Source organism: Anopheles stephensi, chromosome 3 (genome assembly GCF_013141755.1).
Source record: "Anopheles stephensi strain Indian chromosome 3, UCI_ANSTEP_V1.0, whole genome shotgun sequence".
NCBI classification, from domain to species: Eukaryota; Metazoa; Arthropoda; class Insecta; order Diptera; family Culicidae; genus Anopheles; species Anopheles stephensi.
Genome location: NC_050203.1, coordinates 5,479,237 through 5,499,701, shown reverse-complemented (window position 1 = coordinate 5,499,701; position 20,465 = coordinate 5,479,237). Strand labels below are relative to the sequence as shown.

The 20,465-nt window shown below is 50.4% G+C and overlaps 7 protein-coding genes across 9 annotated transcripts; 4 read left to right on the top strand and 3 right to left on the bottom strand.

Annotated features, from left to right (window-relative positions):
- Window positions 1-202: 202 nt before the first annotated feature.
- On the top strand, window positions 203-2,319 carry LOC118510320 (tRNA (guanine(37)-N1)-methyltransferase). 2 transcript variants are annotated; one of them, XR_004905994.1, is made up of 3 exons: window positions 203-1,735; window positions 1,848-2,012; window positions 2,086-2,312. XR_004905994.1 is itself a non-coding variant. In XM_036051963.1 (3 exons), the coding sequence occupies exons 1-3, from the start codon at window positions 361-363 to the stop codon at window positions 2,254-2,256; spliced, it is 1,668 nt and encodes a 555-aa protein (XP_035907856.1). In that variant the 5' UTR covers window positions 261-360; the 3' UTR covers window positions 2,257-2,319. The 2 variants fall into 2 exon arrangements, 1 of the variants encoding a protein (XP_035907856.1); XM_036051963.1 differs by having other exon boundaries at window positions 261-1,735; window positions 1,891-2,012; window positions 2,086-2,319.
- A 130-nt stretch (window positions 2,320-2,449) lies between these two features.
- On the top strand, window positions 2,450-3,501 carry LOC118510313 (density-regulated protein homolog). The gene is made up of 2 exons (XM_036051951.1): window positions 2,450-2,556; window positions 2,635-3,501. Exon 2 carries the CDS (start codon window positions 2,667-2,669, stop codon window positions 3,267-3,269), a length of 603 nt encoding a protein of 200 aa, XP_035907844.1. The 5' UTR covers window positions 2,450-2,556; window positions 2,635-2,666; the 3' UTR covers window positions 3,270-3,501.
- A 941-nt stretch (window positions 3,502-4,442) lies between these two features.
- Window positions 4,443-9,528, top strand: LOC118510308 (opsin, ultraviolet-sensitive-like). Of its 2 annotated transcripts, none has more exons than XM_036051944.1 (6): window positions 4,443-4,724; window positions 4,818-5,156; window positions 5,226-5,392; window positions 5,460-5,502; window positions 5,569-5,705; window positions 8,775-9,528. In XM_036051944.1, the coding sequence occupies exons 2-6, from the start codon at window positions 4,912-4,914 to the stop codon at window positions 9,320-9,322; spliced, it is 1,140 nt and encodes a 379-aa protein (XP_035907837.1). In that variant the 5' UTR covers window positions 4,443-4,724; window positions 4,818-4,911; the 3' UTR covers window positions 9,323-9,528. The 2 variants fall into 2 exon arrangements, with proteins under 2 accessions (XP_035907837.1, XP_035907838.1); XM_036051945.1 differs by having other exon boundaries at window positions 4,572-4,724; window positions 4,815-5,156; window positions 8,775-9,520.
- On the bottom strand, window positions 5,773-8,719 carry LOC118510311 (E3 ubiquitin-protein ligase sina). The gene has a single exon (XM_036051948.1). It carries the CDS (start codon window positions 8,275-8,277, stop codon window positions 7,345-7,347), a length of 933 nt encoding a protein of 310 aa, XP_035907841.1. The 5' UTR covers window positions 8,278-8,719; the 3' UTR covers window positions 5,773-7,344.
- A 239-nt stretch (window positions 9,529-9,767) lies between the features above and the next one.
- Window positions 9,768-15,887, top strand: LOC118510303. The gene is made up of 5 exons (XM_036051932.1): window positions 9,768-9,928; window positions 10,004-12,647; window positions 12,720-12,916; window positions 13,000-13,137; window positions 13,629-15,887. The coding sequence occupies exons 1-5, from the start codon at window positions 9,926-9,928 to the stop codon at window positions 15,777-15,779; spliced, it is 5,133 nt and encodes a 1,710-aa protein (XP_035907825.1). The 5' UTR covers window positions 9,768-9,925; the 3' UTR covers window positions 15,780-15,887.
- On the bottom strand, window positions 15,875-18,204 carry LOC118510305 (zinc finger protein 558-like). Its single transcript, XM_036051934.1, has 6 exons — window positions 17,876-18,204; window positions 17,318-17,805; window positions 16,750-17,257; window positions 16,515-16,684; window positions 16,290-16,431; window positions 15,875-16,222 (listed from the first exon to the last, which is right to left on the bottom strand). Exons 1-6 carry the CDS (start codon window positions 18,029-18,031, stop codon window positions 16,091-16,093), a joined length of 1,596 nt encoding a protein of 531 aa, XP_035907827.1. The 5' UTR covers window positions 18,032-18,204; the 3' UTR covers window positions 15,875-16,090.
- Window positions 18,205-18,240: 36 nt separating this feature from the next.
- LOC118510304 (eukaryotic translation initiation factor 3 subunit L) lies at window positions 18,241-20,423 on the bottom strand. Its single transcript, XM_036051933.1, has 2 exons — window positions 20,266-20,423; window positions 18,241-20,149 (listed from the first exon to the last, which is right to left on the bottom strand). Exons 1-2 carry the CDS (start codon window positions 20,293-20,295, stop codon window positions 18,560-18,562), a joined length of 1,620 nt encoding a protein of 539 aa, XP_035907826.1. The 5' UTR covers window positions 20,296-20,423; the 3' UTR covers window positions 18,241-18,559.
- Window positions 20,424-20,465: the final 42 nt, after the last annotated feature.

The window sequence follows — 20,465 nt, the reverse complement described above, 5'->3', positions numbered from 1 at the left end:
GTTTCTATCGCATGTTTTGGTGAATCACACGGAAATGACTCATCGTATTAAATTACAACATTCGCCAACGGAAATCACACAAAACGTGTTTGCCGTTTTCGAATGGCGCCACACGAGCTACCGCCCTCTAGTGTTCGGTGCAGCAAGTACACCAGGAACACACGTCGAACGTCAGAGAAACGTCAATGAATCGAAACGTAAACAAAAAGCAGCGTGGTTGTGTTGTGCGCTTAGGGCCAAAGTAAAACAAAAAGGTAATTATTTCGGCCTTGCTGTATTAAATTTAGAAACACACAGACAGTTTCTTGAAGCGCCAGCCTTTTTGGACAAGTGAAATAGCACATAATTAGGTGTGTGCGGATGATTAGCTCAACGAAGACGTTAACACTCTCGAAGCCGCACTTGTCGCAAACGACGCATCTGATATTTGTACGCCTCCGACACTACTTCAAGAACATGCTCTGTCCGGATCTAAATCCACCGGCCACGGTCCGGGGAATGCAGCAGCTGGACCGAGCCGCTTTTGCCAAAACCATCAAAGTGCCTCATCTGCTAGTACCGAGAGACAAAAACTTGAACGAAGTCTGCCGGTCGGTCAAGAAGTATCTGCTGAAAATGGAACGCTACAAACCGGTGATTACAGAGGAGTACAAAATCACCCTGCATCCGCTGGCCGTTCAAAAGTGGGAAGATTTGGCGGATGTGAAGCTGGAAAAGCTAGACATCGGCAGCGAAGCGCTGGTTTGGCAGGAAATCCAGCTATCGTACGAAAACTGGAAGTATGATGAAATATTCAAAGCCGTCCTGCCGGCCGATAAGGAAGCGCTATCTTCGTTCAGCAAAGTTGGCCATATAATCCATCTTAACCTAAAGGACCACTTGCTACCGTACAAGGAACTGATTGGAGAGGTGATACGTGACAAAATAGCCGACTGCCGGACGGTGGTGAACAAATCGATTTCGATCGACAACACCTACCGGAACTTTCAGATGGAACTGCTCTGCGGTGAGCCCGACTACCAGGTATCGGTGAAGGAGAATGGATGTATGTTTCAGTTTGATTTTTCCAAAGTGTACTGGAATCCGCGACTGTCTACCGAGCATGAGAAAATAGTGAAAATGCTCAACAAACACGACGTGCTGTACGATTTGTACGCCGGTGTCGGTCCGTTCACGGTTCCGGCAGCCCGCAAAGGATGTAAGGTGCTGGCCAACGACCTAAATCCCGACTCGTACCAAGCTTTGGTGGCCAACTGTACGCTAAACAAGGTGGCAAAAAACGTCACCTGCCACAACAAGGATGCGGTGGACTTTATCAAGCAAGAAGTGAAAGATGCTTTACTTGCTAAATGCACCGAAAAGGAGTTTGACGGTGAAATACACATCACCATGAATTTGCCAGCGATGGCGGTGGAGCATTTGGTGCACTTTCCGGGTCTGCTGAAAGACGCCGATATCGTACTACACAAAAAGCCATTGGTGCATGTGTACTGCTTCGCGAAAGGTGTTGATGATAAGAAGCAGATTGCCCGCGAACTAGTTGAGCAATGGCTTGGAATGGAAGTGGACGACAAGCTGAAAGAAATTGCATTCGTACGCAATGTGGCACCCAACAAGGACATGATGCGTGTTAGTTTCTATCTTACGGAGGACTTACTGCTTGGTCACAGTACCAATAGCAAAAAGCGTCAGCTGGATGAAGAGCAAACGCTGTCGGAGGACGCCAAACGACCATGTAATCTGAATGAGGAGAATAAAACAAGCAGCTGAATGAAAAATCCCACAAAATCCCAATTCTTATGTAATTTTCTTTTCTCTTTTCGTTTCATATCGACCGGCATCCGAAGGCGTAGAATCGGACAAGCAACAGCCCCATTATGGCTAAGAAAGCAAACAAGATGAAAGATCAGCGGAAGCAGCTTGCGAAAAAGGCCAAAACCGTCTTTACAGTATCGCAAGCCAAAAAGACAAACATGAAAAAGACGAAGGAAATTTCAAGCAACTTAAAACAGGTATGAATCCGACGTGAGATGGCTGGTAAGGATACCCTGGCTAATATAATACAACCTTGTGCTCTGGTTTTAGATTAAGGTGCAGGACAAACGAGAGAAGGTGGACCAAAAGTTTCAGGACCTGCACGCCCAAATAGTTTCAAAGAAGCCTCCGAAACCGGCACCCAAACCACTGCCAGCTAAGAATAAAAACAAAGCAGACACGAAAAAGATTGAAGCCGATCTAAACGAAATGCAGATGTAGAAATAAAGCTGTGTAAAAAAAGGATCCCAAACAATAAAGCAATGTGATCGAACGAATGTACAAATAGGAGTCAGCTATCCTATTTCTTGGGAAACGAAAGAAAAAACAATAATTTCGCTTAATTGAGGTCAAGATCCATAAAGAACTTTTGAAATTTGATCGATTTTCGACCAATCGACGTAAAAATGCCAAACCTCCGCCGCAGTTTGCTCGATTGCGTGACAGCTGTCAACGTCAGGCTGTAAACAATACGCGTATTTCTCCTCGTTCCGCGTATTGATAGTTTTGAACAAGCAAAAGGTACTGCAGACGGCTCTTCTTGTCTATTTTTAATGAAAAAAAAACGATAACCCGTTCCCTTCGTCATCCCCGTTTTAGGTTCCTTTCCCGTAAGCCAAACACCCACAGTCATGACAACGGAAGTTCCGGAACGGTTAATGATCGGCCCGAAGGAAGGTGTGACCTATCCGCTAACGGTAGCCTACTGCGGCAACTGCTCCATGCCGCTCGAGTACTGCGAATACTATCCGGACTACGAAAAATGCAAACAGTGGCTCGAAAAGAATCTGCCGGGCGAATTCGAGCGTATGAAGATGGGTGCGGCTGGTGCCGGAGATGGAGGCAACGCCGGCACCACCGGTTCCGCTTCGAACGCTGCCAGCGAATCGGCTGACGGAGACGAAGCGAAGAAACCACAGAAACGAGGCGGCAAAGGAATCATGAAGACCAAAAAGGCAAAGGATGACGCACCGAAGAAGGTGTGCTTGTCGCGGTCCGCCCGAGGCAAACGAAAGTCCGTCACCGTGGTGACCGGGTTGGCCACGTTTGACATCGATCTGAAGCTTGCGGCCAAGTTCTTCGGTACAAAGTTTGCCTGCGGCTCTTCCGTCACCGGTGATGACGAGATAGTGATTCAGGGAGACGTTAAGGACGAGCTGTTTGACATCATACCGGAGAAATGGCCAGAAATCGATGAGGATTTCATCGATGATCTCGGCGATCAGAAGCGCTAGAGCGGCACAGCGGCGATAGGAAAAGGAAACCTTCTGTAAACCTCGCGGCAACAACAAGAAAAAACGCACGGCTGTTTAATAGGATGGTGATGTAGAATAGCCTCTTCGTGGATTAAGCTTACAACAAGGCACGCGTGGCACAACAGAAGGCAACAAATGAATGCGTTAATATATGTAACAACAGGATTGTAAAATAAACAAGGCATTATCATGTGTGCTTTTCAACAATGAACATGGTCGCGGTGAGTGTTTTAGTATAGCATTAATCCCACAATGGTAACGTGTATCCGTCACGATACTACAATCCGGCTGCACCGAAGGTCGCCTAAGCATCCCCATGGGAATAATATTTATTCCCAGCTATTTGTTCCCTACACGCAATAAGTTGGGTAAGTCCTGCCAGGTCCTTTATCTTGGTGGTAGCAGTTCTGACAGGAATCTAACAACAAACCAATGTTTCCAACTTTCCACCGCTTTAGCAATCTACCACGTGCTCTCCCTAACGGAGCTTTGAACAGAAATGGCCAAACAGCGACGCAACGGCTCGCTTAAGTAATCTTGAGTAGGACTTAGTAATCCCGATGGAAACTAGAGCACTAACACAGCCAATCGTCCCAGCATTGTGTTGTTGTCTATCGTTCCTAAATCCGAAATCCGATACTTGCCATTAATTGGGACCACAATTGCAACACTATCGCGGATTTAAAATCAGGCGAATTCCACTTCTATGGCTGCAGCACGACACGGTACCAATGTGGGAGAAACCATGTGGAGAACTAGCGCAGACCATCCGCGAGCAACATAGAAAAAAAGCCCCCCAAACTGTCCATGCTTAACTGCAACACCTTGTAACGGTCGCATGCAGTCTACTGGTCCCTGGTTAAAGACCGTATCAAACGCTACGTACAACAGTGCTATCAAAAGCCGACCTGCTGTATCCTGTAGAGTCCTCAGACAAAGGTACTTCTTTCGGGAGGTCAGTAATTAAATTAAAAAGACACGCGAACACTAGCACACGGTTTGTTCGACATGGTCGAGCCACTATGCCACTTAATCAAATACTTATTCCCAGATTTAATCGAAACCCCTCCCACCAGCTCAAGAATCGGTCGGTAATCCTCCAAGGAACACCGGCTGCCCTTCGCCTCTCGGTCGGTTACAGGGCCAGGATTTGATCCATCGTTGATTAAATTATTTGCCAGCAGCTGCCGCCGTCTGCTGGAAAGAATGCGCTGGAGGGTGGAAATGGCACATGGCGGCCAATTCACAAACTATACCACCAGATTCCTTGTTTATCCTGGTCCGGCCTCCAGAACCGTCCGCAGACGGGCTATAAAATCTTTGCCCACGGTCGTGCACTCCGTCAGTAGGCACAGCGAACGTGTCTAGGGCGGTGTGCCAGATTTAGTGGATCCGAAAATCGGTCAACCCGGTTCCCGATTCAAGATACAAAAGGTAAACCTATCCTACACGTGTGCGGTGTGCTTGTGTGTGTGTGTGCAACAGTGACCCAAGTGACCTGTGATTTCCTCCCCTTTTTAAAAGCAGGCCTCCAAAGGTGAATAACCCAGTGCTGGAACGTTTGAATCGACCGTTTAGAAACACCTTAACGCAGCAGTAGGAGCAACGCCGTCCCACCGCCATGGGTATTGTCCAGCTTGACAATCAAACCGCCTACCGACCGGAAGCACTGATTGGTGCGGACCAATCGGGTCTACGATACCTCGGCTGGAACGTACCACCGGAGGAGCTGGTGCACATACCCGAACACTGGCTCCAGTTTCCCGAACCGGAAGCATCCCTGCACTATCTGCTCGGGCTGCTGTACATCGCCTTTACCATTTTCTCGCTCGTCGGCAATGGGCTGGTCATTTGGATTTTTATCGCGTAAGAACCGCCGCCGCTCAGGATCACTGAGGCCGATATCACTCATGATGCTACTACCCCTTTTTGCAGCGCAAAATCCCTACGGACACCCTCGAACGTATTCGTGATCAATCTGGCCATCTGTGATTTCTTCATGATGGCCAAGACGCCGATCTTCATCTACAACTCCTTCACGAAAGGATTCACGCTGGGGAACCTAGGATGCCAGATTTTCGGCTTCGTGGGATCTCTGACCGGTAAGTAAATATTGTCAAGTGCTGGGCGCTTACGAAGAACAAGCATCATTCTATTTCTCTTCGGCAGGAATCGGAGCTGGTGCTACCAACGCGCTCATCGCATACGATCGGTATGTTGCCATGGGATGGTTGCTATCACAGCAGGCCTTATGTTTCATTTGAACTCTACTCCACAGTTACAACACCATCACTCGCCCATTCGAGGGAAGACTTACCCAAACGAAAGCCATCATCTTCATCTGCCTCATCTGGGCATACACCATTCCGTGGGGAGTGCTTCCGTTGCTGGAAATCTGGGGACGTTTCGTACCCGGTAAGTAAGCGCATTCTCCACGGTTCGTTCGCTCAAAACTCTCGGACCAAACGCGCAAACCATCGCCTTCTTGGTTAATAGAAATCAGAGTACTTTATTTTTGCAGCACACGTGTGGTTGTGGTTGTGTTCGTTCATAACAGCTTGATGTTGACTTAAGTTATCCGTCGTATGTCCCTTCGGAAGCGTTGTTTCTTAACCGAAGCTTACTTCTTAATTGCACGACCACCAAACAAACAGTACACTCTTTTTTAACACGAATTAATGTCACTCAATATTAGACAAATTAGAATATCATCATCTCCTGCTCGTTCGCACACGATCGTGTTTTTAGCCCCACAAAACGGTGGTCAGAATTAATGTTCCGCTTCTCCTGGCACAAAACCAAACATTCAAAGTTCTGCTCGTTCTTTTTCTGTCTCTGGCAGTTTGTAGTTTCGTTTCATTTTTCTTTAGGCTCAAGCCATCCCCTGAGAGCCAAACCCGCGATTTGCATTAAAATGTTGTTCGTTAGGGATGCTTAAAATGTACCAAGAACTTGCGTACAATCCCGTGAAAGCTCTTGCATCTAGAGTTCGATAGTAGTTGACCGCGGGGCGCTGCAACATCGAAACAACATCCCTTACGCCCTTTCTGCTGCTTTCTTTGTGTTGTTAGCTGTTTGCGCTTTTAATCTCTGCCCGCGCAAAGCAGGACCCAAGACTACTTCCGGACAGGTGTCCTTTCGTTCGTATTTCGCTATTACTGTATTATAGATAGAAACGTGTTTTACAACATACGCTAAATTTAAAGGAGTGTGAATGGATGAGTGGCAAAGTGGCAAGTGGTGCCTGGCTCCCTCCTCTTCGATAGTAGATTACGTTACATGGTTTAATTTACAAATTGTCTGACCGTGTTCTACCTTAATTCCCCTAACGACACACGTACGCGCGTACCCGATCACGCAAACACACGGGTGCCTTTCACACGCTATCATGCATGCATATCTGTTATTATATCACACAGTTCATTACCGCATTCATTCGCTCTTCGTCCTCGCTTCTCGCGGCCATACATAATTATGTTCTTTAATACAACATACAACGATACAGGCGCACGGTTAGCTTCGTAACGCACGCTTCTACAGCTTAACGGAATCGATCAATTGATCGAGCAGCTGTCCCTTACGATTCATTCAGTGGCAGGATCCTGTTGGTTAGGTCCATTCCCTCTTAAACTAAGCAGTTAGGTGGATATGGAACTAATATTAAAAGCATTCGTAAAAGCTGAGCCATTTGCCCTACTCTTACAACCGCTGGCTGTGAGTGTGTGCAATCAACAGTTGTTCAATCGGATCATGCGTAGGCAGCACGATCCGGCTGGTAGTAGTTCAGTACTTGGTGTAGTTTAACGCTAAGTTATTTTGCTTTCGCGGGGCTGCACAGTGTTGAAACCCCGCCATCACATTAGCAAAACCCAAACGTGCTTCTATCGTTAGCAAAATGGCTCAAAAACAAGAGAGAGAAAAATAATTAAAGTAAATTACAAAACGGTACACACTACCACTACAGAATTATAGGTAAGAATTGTCTATAGACATGGGGCTGTCTATGCGTAGTCTGTGGTCCCTCCCTACCCCTCAGTCGATTACAGTGTTCTGTTTACACAACGGAAATAGTCACATTGATGCCCAGATTACCGTTGTCGGCAAACAGTTGTGCGATCGACGTATCGAACACCAGACAGTCCGAGTTGAGTATCGCACTGGCAACCCCTTCGTGGATGGAGCGGGGCATCGCTTCCCACGTGAGCCGACGCCGATTACCGTTCAGCTCCAACCGATAGGCAAAGTTTTCGGCCTCCTTCCGCGAACCGATCAGCTGTACGATGGCGTAGAACTGCTGGTGCCCGTCGTACTTTTCCTGCTTCTCCAGCACCAGCATGAAGTGATGGCCGAAGCACGACTGCATCATCACCCAATCGACTGCACCCGGCAGGTTGATGTCGGTGGCCAGAAACACGATGTCCTCACCCTGCAGCGTGGTAATGCTTTTGTGCGACATCATCAGGTGGGGCATCACGTAGTCGAGCGAACCCTGCCACTTGCAGGACGCACCGGGGCACGGGCACAGATACGGTCGAAATTCGCACGCCTCCTCGTGTTCCGCCTTTTCGGTGTACACGAGCGAGATGGTGCAGCCGTGGTTGGAGTGCTTGCAGGGAAACTTCACGTTCGAGGCCACTTTCTCCATCGCCAGGTTGCGAATGTTACCGAGCGAGCCGCGGCAGGTGGGACAGCAGGTCAGCTTCGAGCGGCAGCTAGTGCACACGAGGTGGCCGCTCTGGCACTGCAGTATCGGGGGCAGCACGTAGTCGAAGCACACGGGACACTCGAACAGGGAGGCCAGATCGGCCGATATGCCATTGTCCCCAGCGCCCACCGACGAGATGGAGGAGTTGGACGACGACGAACCCGTCACCTCGCGGCGCTTCGGGTTGTTCAGCTTGTTCGACATGGTGTGTGGTTCGGCTGCTGCGTTCTCCGTGTGCGGCGGATGCGTCGTGGGAGTTGGAGCCACCGTCACCGTCAGCATGCGCTGCGGGTCCCGTGTGTGTTGGTGTGCCGTGAACCCGAACCCCACAGCAAACCAACCTTTCACAAGCACTGTTTGTGGAGGATGGAATCGGATGAGCTGCGACGGTTGCTGCTTGGTTGGTGGGTGGGTTGGTTGGCTGGCTAGGTGCACATTGAGGAAAACGCTGCCCCGAACGTTTGTCCACACATTTACGCAACGGAACACTTCGCAATCAGGCGATATTTTTATTTACGTACCACGTAATTATAAACAACACTATTCCCGAGCACAAAGATCCGTGCACAAAGTGTCAATCGATTATCATTTGCTATTCCCAGCGTTTCCACTCGATTGACGTTTACGGCGCACAAGGTGTATAGAGTCAAGCGAGACACTGCCAACGACGGCAGTGTGCACGAAAATACTCCCACAACCAGCAACAATTCCGATGAGGCAACTACAAAAAAAAAACGTTCAGTTTCAGTTAATGCTTCTTTTTCCCCTTTCCATTTCAGAGGGTTTCCTCACATCGTGCACCTTCGACTATCTGTCCGGCACGTTCGACACGCGACTGTTTGTGGGATCAATCTTTACCTTCAGTTACGTACTACCGATGAGCCTCATCATTTACTACTACAGCCAGATTGTCAGCCATGTCGTGAACCACGAAAAATCCCTCCGCGAACAGGCCAAAAAGATGAACGTAGAATCGCTGCGATCGAATCAAACCAAGAACGATGCCTCAGTTGAGATCCGAATTGCGAAGGCAGCCATCACCGTTTGCTTCCTGTTTGTTGCCTCGTGGACACCGTACGCGGTACTGGCACTGATTGGAGCGTTCGGCGACAAGAGCCTTCTGACACCGGGCGTCACGATGTTCCCCGCTTGCGCCTGCAAGTTTGTAGCCTGTTTAGACCCCTACGTGTACGCTATTAGCCACCCGAGATACCGTATCGAGCTGCAGAAGCGTCTGCCCTGGTTGGCCATTACCGAAACGTTGCCGGCCGAGAACGCTTCGACATGTACGGAGCAGCAGGACGGAAACGCTACCACGCAATCGTAAGCCTGATGCGTTGGGTGCATAGCTCCGGGTAGTTACTAGCAGGCACTGTTAACGAAACATACGATACTTACACAACGCCACGTCTAATGAACCCGAGCACGGAAACTTCTGTTCTTAAGTGATTTCTAATTGTTTAAAATCATTATTTGTCGAAATGATACCAAAACATTGAATAAAGAACTTTAAATGCAATCTACAGAACTGGCTATCGATGTGTTTTGCTTCATGGTAGGCACATAAAATTTTATCAACAGTTTTTGAGATCTTTTTGATATGCTTATAAAGTCTCAAGATTAGGTTTTAGTGACGAAAGTCGAAACAAAATATTTATGCTGAAAGTGGACGTGATTATTTGTACGTATACACGGTGCTTCAGCTAGAAAGCACAGCTGCTCTCTATGCACCTTGGACGTGGTCTTGATTTGGTATTATTGTCATGTGTCAACATGACAGTCGTTTCTCCTTTCATTTTCCGCATGTATAGAACAACATAAAATGTGGTGAACACGTAAAATTGTAATTTAGGTTATTGTTAGCTATTATTTCAACCGTTTACTGTAAATTTCCGAAAACCACACCCATCCCCCATCACTGCGCTTCACCATGGTAAGAATGTAGCAGTTTGTCAAGGCAAACTATGTAACCAATGGCTGGGCTTACACACCACTACTACCTCTGCAGGATTTGGAAGATCGCGATCTGGCCGCGCTTGAAGAACGACTATATTCCTCCATCCACCATTCGTACGAGGATACACAGCTGGCAAAGATTGCTGATGCAACACAAGTCCCTGCTCCGGCGACGCGCACTGTCTCACGCACTACGGTTGTTAACAATAGCCAAGGCATACTACCAGCAAACATGAAACGGTACTGGGTCGGTTCTGCCGCTCCCAGTGCCGGAGAGCGAGCACCGTACGCTAAACACAATCCAACCGATTCTGCGACAAAACAATCGGCACCCGGTGCGAATGTGTCGGACACCGTCAAGGATGGTGGTGGAGTTGTTGAGATAAAGAAGATGTTTCTGACACCGTACCAATCACTGCTCGGAAACAAAGACGAGGTAGTTAGCGAAAATCAATCACCACTGCCGGAGAATACTGTCCGAAACCAGAACGTTCCAGAACGTGCAGCAGCGCCGAAACACGCAACGAAAGAACCGGGATTGCAGTTGAAGAAGAAGAAACAAACCAAGCAGCCCGGCCAGTATGTGGAGAAACGGTTAGCAAGCCTGCTGAAGCTTATAGACAAGGATAGGAAAGAGAACGCCATGCAAGTGTTGGAGTCGAAGAAAACTAAGGCAAACCAGGTTCGTCAACGGAAACCGGCACCGGTGGTTGTGGCAGAAATATGCATCAATTCGTCGGACGAAGAATCACAACCGGTGAAGCGACAGGATCAACCCGCCGCTACACCGCTCTTGCTATCGGATGAAGAGGGGGATGAAGTCATCATCATACCAACACCACCACCGCCGCAAATCTGTATCGATTGCAGTGACGAAGAAGATGCCAGCAGCAGCAGTCAGTTCGCCCTTCGGAAATCGAAGAACGGCAAGAAGCAGAAACTCGCACCCGCTACCTCATCACGCTGCCACAGCCCGTCGAACAGTTCGATCATGTCGGATGATTTTATCGGTCAGCACGATCGATCGCGGCTGAACGATAGCTTCACCGAAAGCATACCGAGCGACGATGAACTGGCCAGTACGATGGAAGGAAATCGTCGCTCCGGCACGACCGGCAGACCGGCGAAGGAAGCCGCAGAAAAACGGCTTGAAAGAGTTCCCTCCATCTCGTCGGAAGATACGGTCGGTACGAACGGGGATACCACCGATCAGGAAAAACGTCCAGAAGAGACAGTCAAAGGAAACGCAGGTAAATCCCAGCCACAGGCGAATGGTATCGGCACTGCGATTAATGCAAAAAGTAAAAAGGAAACTAAGAAGACTCCCGCGAAAGGAAAGCTTTCGAAATCTGCACCGGTCTCTCCCGTCGTCGAGGCAGCAACATCTCCAAGCACCACGTCCAAAGCGAGCGACACTTCCACTGTCGGCAAACCATCCGGCAAGTCGAAAACGAGAAGCAAATCTCCCGTATCGCTTGTGATGGAGCTCGTGCGCAAGCAGTTTGATTACAAAAAGACACGTTCTGACGGTTCGGGCAAAAAAACTAAAAAGAAAAAGGAAGCATCCGCCAAGGAAGCGGGTGCTCTGTCGTCATCGGACAAACCATCAAACGATTGTGCCGAAAAGGAAAACGCTGGCAAAGGCGGCACCTTGGGAACAAAGGGCAAATCGAAAAAGATTCCCGTTATCGAGGAGAATGTGTCATCGGAGAGTGATTACGACATTTCGCTTAAAGATGCTTCAAGCACCAGCACACCGCAGGAATCGGACAAAAGATTGAGACGCTCTGCGTCCACGTTCATTGAGCAGGAAGCCGATGTTTCGTCCGAAAGTGATTACGATGAAAGCTTTTTGCAGACGAAGAGTCCCGGGTCCGAAAAGCAGGCGGTTGAGAAGGAACCGAAGAAACGGATCGGCCGCAAGCGAAAGCAGTACAACTCGGAAACGTACTCCGATGAAGATTTTGCCTGCCTGCTGACGGACATTGTGCGGGCAGTGTCTGACACGGAGGAGGAGGAGGAGGAGGAGGACGAAGACGACGAGGAGGAAGACGAGACTGCAAATGTAGATGCTGTTCGTGTTACGCGGACAGTATCACCAAAAGTATCAGAAGCAGTAGCCTCCGTGGCAGGCAACGAACCTGTCAGCAACGATCAGCCAACATCATCGAAAGCGGACCGCAATCCGAAGAAGAAAAGAAAAGTAAAGAATCCGCCACCGGCTGCAGCTGCTGCAGGCTGTACGGTAGCCACAACGCAACCAACAGACAGGATAGATGAAGAGGAACAGCAAGCGCAGCCCGAACCTGGCGCAAAGAAGAGGAAAAAAGCGAAAGAACCAAAAGCAAGCGTTAAAAACGTTGCCGCGGGCGGTAGTTGCAGCACTCCGGAAATCGCTCGGTTCGAGAAAGCCACCGGCCCTTCGGAACACGTAGCTCCTTCTCCGATTGTGAAGAGGAAGAAAAAACAAACCACGAAAGGAAGCGTGCCAACAACACCAAACTACACGCTAACGATCACCGATTCTGACGACGAAGACATCCAAATCGTTGTAAGCGAGCCGGCACGGGACAGTGAGCGGAAAACTCCAACCCTTGGGCCCGACTGTGCCTGGAACGAGGAAATGAAACAATTCTACAACACTTCGTGGGCTGGCGAAAACATGGATTTGGAAATGGCTTTAAGAAAGATGCCATGTAAGAGAGACAAAGCCGATCTTCAAGACGCGCCGTGTTAACGATTTTATCTCTTCTTGTCTCGTTTTACAGACGACAACAGACAGTGGCACATTGTGAACAGAGATCGGTTTCCCGAGCCACCCAAAAAAGAAATTACCTGCAGCAACTGCGGTGAGCGTGGCCATGTGAAGATCAAGTGCCGGAACGCACCGAAACAGGCGATTTGCTACATGTGTGGCGAAAAGGGACACAGGGAACCGCGGTGCCCCAAAACGATCTGCTTAAACGTAAGCCAGCCCCGTAACGATTTGCTACGGCTTTGGGGTGAATGTACTTGCATTAATTTCCTGTTTTCCTACTTTTTTTGCAGTGTGGCGCAAAAACGCACAGCTTCGTGCGTGGATGCAAGAGCTGTTCGCGTGACGCTGACGTCATATGTTTCCTTTGCGGAATACGGGGACATACGCAGCGCAGTTGCCCGGATCTGTGGCGGCGATATCACAGTACGGTAAGTACAGGAAAGGCTCTTGTAACGTATGCGCAATGGACCAGTGTTTCGGAGGTTAACCCCTCCCATCCTTCGGTGTTTGCACCACGCCTGCTACGTGCGTTGAGGCGCAATTATGAGCGAGACAATCCGACAGATAGCTGCAAAAAAATTATTCGTATGCTCAGCTCGGTCTTCGAGAGGGTAGAGCAGTTTAATAGTGACCACCGGCTGGCTCAATCACAGGCTTGGTTGTGTGAATGCCTCATAATTGAAGTACCTTTTCGTACCTCCTGACTTACTTATTCTCTTTTGCTATCATTCCCTTAAGGCGCCCTCTAGCGGAGTCTCATACTACTACTGTTCAAATCAAATCATTGGTGGTTCATTCATTGCATGCGTTACTTAGATGAGTTTCGTTTTTGTGTGTCTCGAACCTAATTTTATAAACTCTATTTCATTTTCTGCATCGGTAATGCATGGTATAACAATCGGTGCGCCTGTCTGACCAGACCGAGGATAATGTACCGCTGAGGGAAGGCGTTGAGAAAAACCCCAAAGCAAGATGGTGCTCGATCTGCGGCCGAGCCGGACATCAGGCCCACACGTGCAACGATGCGCGACGCATCTTTGGCCATCCGATACCGAACGTGCACGTGAGCTCGTACATGCCAGCCTACCGCGGAGAGTACAATCGGTACAGCAAGCATCAAAATGACGAACAGGAGCGGCGGTTCGCCGAGAATCCTACTGCCCGGTACAATTTGTTCAGCGACGACGCCAATGCGTGTGAGTTCAATCTGCCCGAGCTGGCCCAAAACGAGAAGGGGTTCTACTTCAGCTTCCTCAGATCGACTGGCCTGCTGGAAAAGCATCTGCAGTTCAGCAGGGAACAGGAGGAAGCTAGCAGGTTATTACGAGAACAACAGCAGCAGGTGCCTGCGCATCCTGAACCGGCGCCTGAAGCAGCTGCGGCCATCGAAACGTCTCCCCACGATCCCCATCCTGTTGCTCAGATAAAGGAGGAGGAGGAGTCACAGCCCGGACAGCAGATAATGGAAGAAGCCGTTAAAGTTTGCCCGCAAGAACCCATCGACAGCGATATGCCTGCAAGCGACAATGTACCAGTAGTGGAGGAAAACTCCAACTACAGTTTTTCCGAATTTCATTCAGATACTTTTACGGACATGCATAATTTTTCCGACAGTATACAACGGCAGGTTGGGGACGATGCATTATCGCCACCAACACCACCACGTCCACCGGCCGACAGTGTTGTGGTGCCGACCGAAAGCAACACCCAGCAACAGCTGCAGACCTGGCTCTCTGATTATATACCTCTAACGGTTGCCGATCCCGTTCCTCAAACAACACCATCCCCCGGACCATCGCCAATACTGCCGGCGGCATCAACACCGGAACCAAATCTCCCCCCAGCAGCTAGTGCCTGTGAAGCGGCGGCGATCGCACCAACGGCAACGGAGAATGCAAAGGTGCTGCTCACCAAGCAACATGCCTCCCAGCTGCTGTCCGAGCAAGGTGCCAAATTTCTCAGCTCGGCAGGCACACGGCACGGTGTGCAGCTGAGCATCTTGTTCGAATCGGTCGGCAATGTGCTGCTCATCACCGGTGCGCCCGAGGCTCAGTCCGCGTTTCACGAGCAGCTCGTGCACTACCTGCGCGAAACGGAGCAAGCCGCCGCAAATGGCAAGTACTTGCAAAACATCGTACCGAAGCACAGCAACAAAATGACGCGCTACATTGCCGGCTATCTGCGCTGTCTGGTGCGCGAGAAGGACAGCGTGCGGCTGATGCTGGAGCGGCTGCACCAATCAACGAACGCAGAAACGCAGGAAAAGTGGCGCCGCAAGCTAAATACCCATCTGCTCGGCGTGTGCGGGTTGCGGGATGGGCGCAAGCATCTCAACATGCTGCGAAGCCAGCTGGCGCTGTGCATGAATGCGAATCCCTGGAAGGGCGAGCTGGAGGAGTACCGGCGCGTCATCATAAGCGATGCCATCCGGTACATCTTCTCCGGCTACGATCACAAGAACTATGACGCGCTGGTGGAAGAGTTCGAGCTGTTGAAACGAACAAACCGGCTGACCATGCTCACGTTCTACGATTTGGGCATTCCGAGGATCATAACTCGACCCCAAACCTTGGAAGTGTCGCCGAAGAAACTACAGGGCAAAGGGAAGAAAAGCGGCGTCGGTAAATCAAACTCGATCGTTCGAGCGTATCAGGGCAAAAAGCCGGCCAAGGAACGGATGGCTCGCCAGCGGGATGATTTAACTGTGGAACCTGGTGTTGATAGTTTCATAATGAACACAACGCCCTTCCCGACGATCGATCCGATCCGGTTGCAGCAGCTCGACCACTCGACGCGCTACGCACACCACACCGCTGCGCCACAGGAGCGCGAGAATGGGTCGTATCCGGACTGTGCGGGGAAAAATTGGTCCCAGCGCGACTGGAGACGCCAAGAGTCGGCAAGAGACGATCGACCCCGTTACCACTGGTTCCGGCAGCAGGAACCTACACACAGCCACAGACACCAGCAAGGCGGTGCGGACATATCGCGACTGGGGTATCGGGCGAACACGCTGCGCGAGCAGGAGTTGGGTCAGCTGCAAAGGATCCAGGACATGTTGCGGCGGTAATGAAAGGCTGGCGGCTGCATGGAAGTGAAGCGGTGCATCGCCGCATTGCGTGAGCTTCGGTGAGGCTTGGGAAAATACAACACCACTCGTGGAAATTTACAGTAACAAGAGAGAGGTTGTGGATGGTATGCGTTACATCCTAATGCTAACGATCGATGACAGTTCGCGTTTTCCCACCCGGAGTGATTCATCGAACTCCATCCGGACTGTTCCGCCGTATGCCGTTTAGAAGAAGCCGTCGTAGCGAATCGTATTCGTCGTGCTAGGCTCAGCATCGTGTATCGAGCTTGATCACCGGGATGACTCCGGCTTCAGGCCTTTCGTCCACCACAACCTGGTGTGGCGCCGTCGTGTTGCACCAGACCACAGGTTTCCATGTGGAGCTTCTTCTGCTGACGTGTACCGAACTCTCGCTCACACTTGGGACACCGTTCCGCTTGTTTCTGTAAAGGAAGTTCGCGCTTGTCAATAGGGGAAATCAAGCGCGGATAGGAGATAGCTCGTGCTTACCCGTTTCGCACGATACTGGCCCAGCAGCAGACCATCGACGGGTTTGACGCGCACGTTCGTCTGCACACCGTGGACCAGGAAGGCGTGCTTGTTGTAGAAATAATGGTACTTGAAGTCGCGATTGCAGCAAACGTAGTTTTCCCTTTGGAAGACACACGTACCGGAAATTAGAGTGCATAAAGCAAGCAAGCGGTCCGTTGAGCGGTGTTTTTTTTTGCTGCCTACCGATACGTAATGCACAGATGGGTTTGATACTCGTGCTGTGTCACGTACGCCCCCAAACACACGCCACACTGGAGCTCTTTCGGGGTTTGGTGGTGTGCTTTGTGCTCCTGCAGCTTTTCGTCCGTGTCGTACGACTGCAGGCAGATATCGCAGACGAAGTACGTTTGAATCTGCTTTCGTAAGAAAAAAAAATTGATCATTTAATAGGCAAAAAGGGAAGATTCAGTGCACTCACATTATGCATCTTCTCCACGTGCATCCGCAGCTTGTCCTTGCGCCGGTACGACATGTCGCAGTGCTCGCACCGATACTGCACGCCCTGGTGCAGCTCCTTCGTGTGGCGGTTCAGATGCGTGTGGGATTTAAAGCTAAAGCCGCACGTGTTGCACGTATGCGTCCGCTGGTTCGTGTGTGTCTTCATGTGCTGTGCCAGCGTCTGTTTCGTCCGGAACACTAGCGCACACTCCGGGCAGCTCACCTCGAACGCGTTCAGGTGCAACCGTCGCACGTGCAGCAGCTTTTCCGCCTTCGTGTAGTACTCCAACGGGCAATATTCACACCTGTACTGCCGCACCGTTTCGTGCCGTTTGCGATGATTTTCCAGCACAAACTTGGTGTCGAATGCAAGCCCGCAGGTGTCGCACATGTGGTCCCGATGGGTGGACCGCTTGTGCTGCATCAGATCGCGCCTGGTGCCGAACGCACGGTTGCAACGCTTGCAGATGTGGCTGCTGCGTTCCGCGCTGGAATATTACGAGTGCAAAATAAGATTCAAGCGGGACTTGACTCTGGTTCGCTATTACTTTAGGGATATTCTGCGACAGCTGCGCGCGGTTTTATCGTTAGAAGTTACATCAAGTTTTTCGTCCGGTTCTGCTTCCTCGTTTGCATTGGAATCCGGTTCCTCCACGGCAATAAACACTCTCTGTGGGTTTGCATTACTACGATCGAGACCTATCTCGTGTTCCGCTTCAGGACGCTCTTGCTGTAATTGCTGTATCGGCGCTTGTTCCACCCTTTCACCGTTCGAACGTCGGTTGAACTCATCCAGCAAACCATCAACGACGGTTTCTTCCCTGTCGGTAATGTTCAGTTCACGCAGTACCATCAACAGTTCCGTCTGATGATCGCGAAACAGTTCCTCCAGATGATTCTTCTGACCGTTGCGCAACTGTGCCAGGCTGAATACAAACTTTCCCACAAGCTTCAAACGTTTGCGGTATGCAAGGAATGCGTTCAGCTCTGTATAGCACGGCTCACAAACGCCACGCGGAGTACAATGCTCCAGTTCCTGGCGATGAACACGGATCCATTAGGGGGATCTGGTCGGTGTTTCGGAACTGCTCTAAAAAAATACCTACCGGCAAGACGGGGAACATGAGCTCCTCGACAACCTCCAACAGCTGGACACCACAGCTAGGGTCAAGTGTATTGAAGGAAATTAACAAATTGTCCGGCCGGTGCTGCAAACATACGGGGCACACGTGTGGAAATCGTTCCAATCGAAAGGTGGCCATCGTGGAGAGGATCCCGAATGCTTCACGCTGATGGAGTGAAACTGCCTCCTATGTCGACATAAACATAAACAAACCCGGTTTGACAGTTGGTCGATCGAATGCTGTCGACATAACGTTTGTTTACGAAAGTTTTAAATTTTCGCAGCCGGATCGCAGAGATGCACAATGCACTTTTCTCACAAGCACAGCAATCAACTCGGAACACGATATTTTGGTGGGAGCTCTCCACGATGACGACACCACATTTATTACACCACTGCGATTCTCCATCAATTTGTCGTGGTTGCTCCCTATTTCTACATTTATAATACGATTTCCGCTGCTTCTTGCACGTCGGAGTAGAACTTCCCTTCCTGTCTGTCCTACTATATTCCGCGCACCGTCTCCTTCTCCTCCTCCTCCTCCTCCTTCCTCCCACGAAACCACGGCTGGTACTATTGTAACTTGTATGAATGCTAGAGTTTATGTTGTAATGTTAAGAAAACGAAAAATTCATGCACACCGCACGCCGCTCCCCTATCCACTCTCCTATCCCTTGATCGCGTGCAGACGACGGTTAAGATCCTCGAATTTCATTACCTTACGAATAAAAAAGTCACCGTAACGGTGCGACACCTTCGTATCGGCGATGTGAATCATGTCCTTGTCGATGTAAAAGTCCAGCTCCGATCCCGACTGGAACTTGCCCTCCAAACCGCTCGAACCCTTCGTCCACACGATGTTCTTCATCTTGTGCTTGAAGCACAGCAGCCGGGTCAGCAGATTCTCGAGCTTCTGCTTGTCGACGTCGTCGCGCGGCAGATGATCCATGAACGCGGCCAGCTTCATGATCGGCAGCGTCGTGTACAGCTTCAGGTACGAGCGAATGGTCGGCAGCTCCTGCTGCTGTTTCACCTCGTCCATGAACACGTTAATCTGATGCTCGAGCGCCTCCTTCACGTAGTCCTCCATCGGCGCATCCGGTGGCGGTGGAACGGGCGACACAAACTTCGGGCAGGCAAACACGAAGAAGTTGCGGAACACGTCCAAATCACCGCACTGCATCTTGTACATGTTGTCGTGGTAGTTCTTCTCGCGCAGCACCTGCTGGATCGATTCGTCGATGCACTGCGGGTGCAGCACCAGACAGATCGCGAGCAGATGGTACATCTGGTCCGTCTGCTTGTTGATCTGGTCGTTCTGGTACGAGCGAGCACTGTACAGCTGCTTGGTGCGCTGGATGTACAGCAAGATCGACGAGAACGTGCGGATGGCGTCCGAGTAGCGGCGCATCATCATGTACGCAAAGCCGACGTAGTACGACGTGCTGATCTGGCACGACGGAATGTGCGAGTACTGGCTCTTCTTGTGGATCTCGATCGGTTCCAGCACCTTGATCGCCTGATGGTAGTCGCCGAGCAGCGAATGCACGCGCAGCAGCCCCACCAAGCTAAAGTAGCCCAGCATCTTGTAGAACGAATGCCGGCCAAACTCGCCCGCCACCGCTTCCGGATCCTTTCCGGCGGCGGCCGCCTCCAGCTGATCCTTGATCTTGGACATGGACACGAGCGAGTGCAGCACGTTCAGGATGCACAGGATGTTCCACACCTTGCTGTTGTTGTTCAGCAGCATGTCCATCTCCTCGTCCGTCTTGTCCGTCAGCCGGGCGCGGTACTGCGCAAAGTTTTGGAACTGATACACGAACTCGTCGATCAGCTCCCACAGCCAGATGTCGGGCAACTCCAGCTGGACCGGTTCCTTCGACGGCAGGATGTAGTTGAAGAAGTTACAATAGTTGTAGAACGAGTTCAGCCGCTGCTCCAGCGACGGTCCACCCTGGATTTGGGCGTGCAGGTGGCGGTAGTACAGCTCCTTGTACAGAATCAGGAACAGACTATCGTTATCCACCAGATGGGCCACCTCTTCCTCGCTGGGCCAAGCTTTCTTCTCGAAGTGCTGCTCGCTCAGCTTCGGGAAGGTGTTCTCGTACAGGTTCTGAATTTCGTACACCACACCGTCCTTGATCACGGTGCAGAAGTACACCAGAAACTTCTTCACATCCTCGTGCATCGGGAAATAGCCCCGTTCGTACATGCCATCATCCGGCATACCCATCTCGTAGCCGTACTCATCGTAGCCCTACGGTACACCAGAAAGTGAGGTTAAGAAAGTCGTCTAGCCAACAGTACTTTTGCTACGTGTGGGCAGATGCAAAAGAGCCCTCGATTCCAGCTTTTTCGAAGCGCTTTACTTACTCCTTCCCATGGTTCTTCGTTGGAATACATCGCGGCTGAGGTTAGCGTTTACTTTCGACGAGAAATTGAAGATTTTCTTCACAAAACACCAGCTCACACACCGAACGGGTTCGATTCCTTCCAAGCAAGAGGAAGAAGTAGAAAACACCAATACGCTGGCAGCTGTCAACATTACCCGCAATGACAGTAGCCAAGGTACA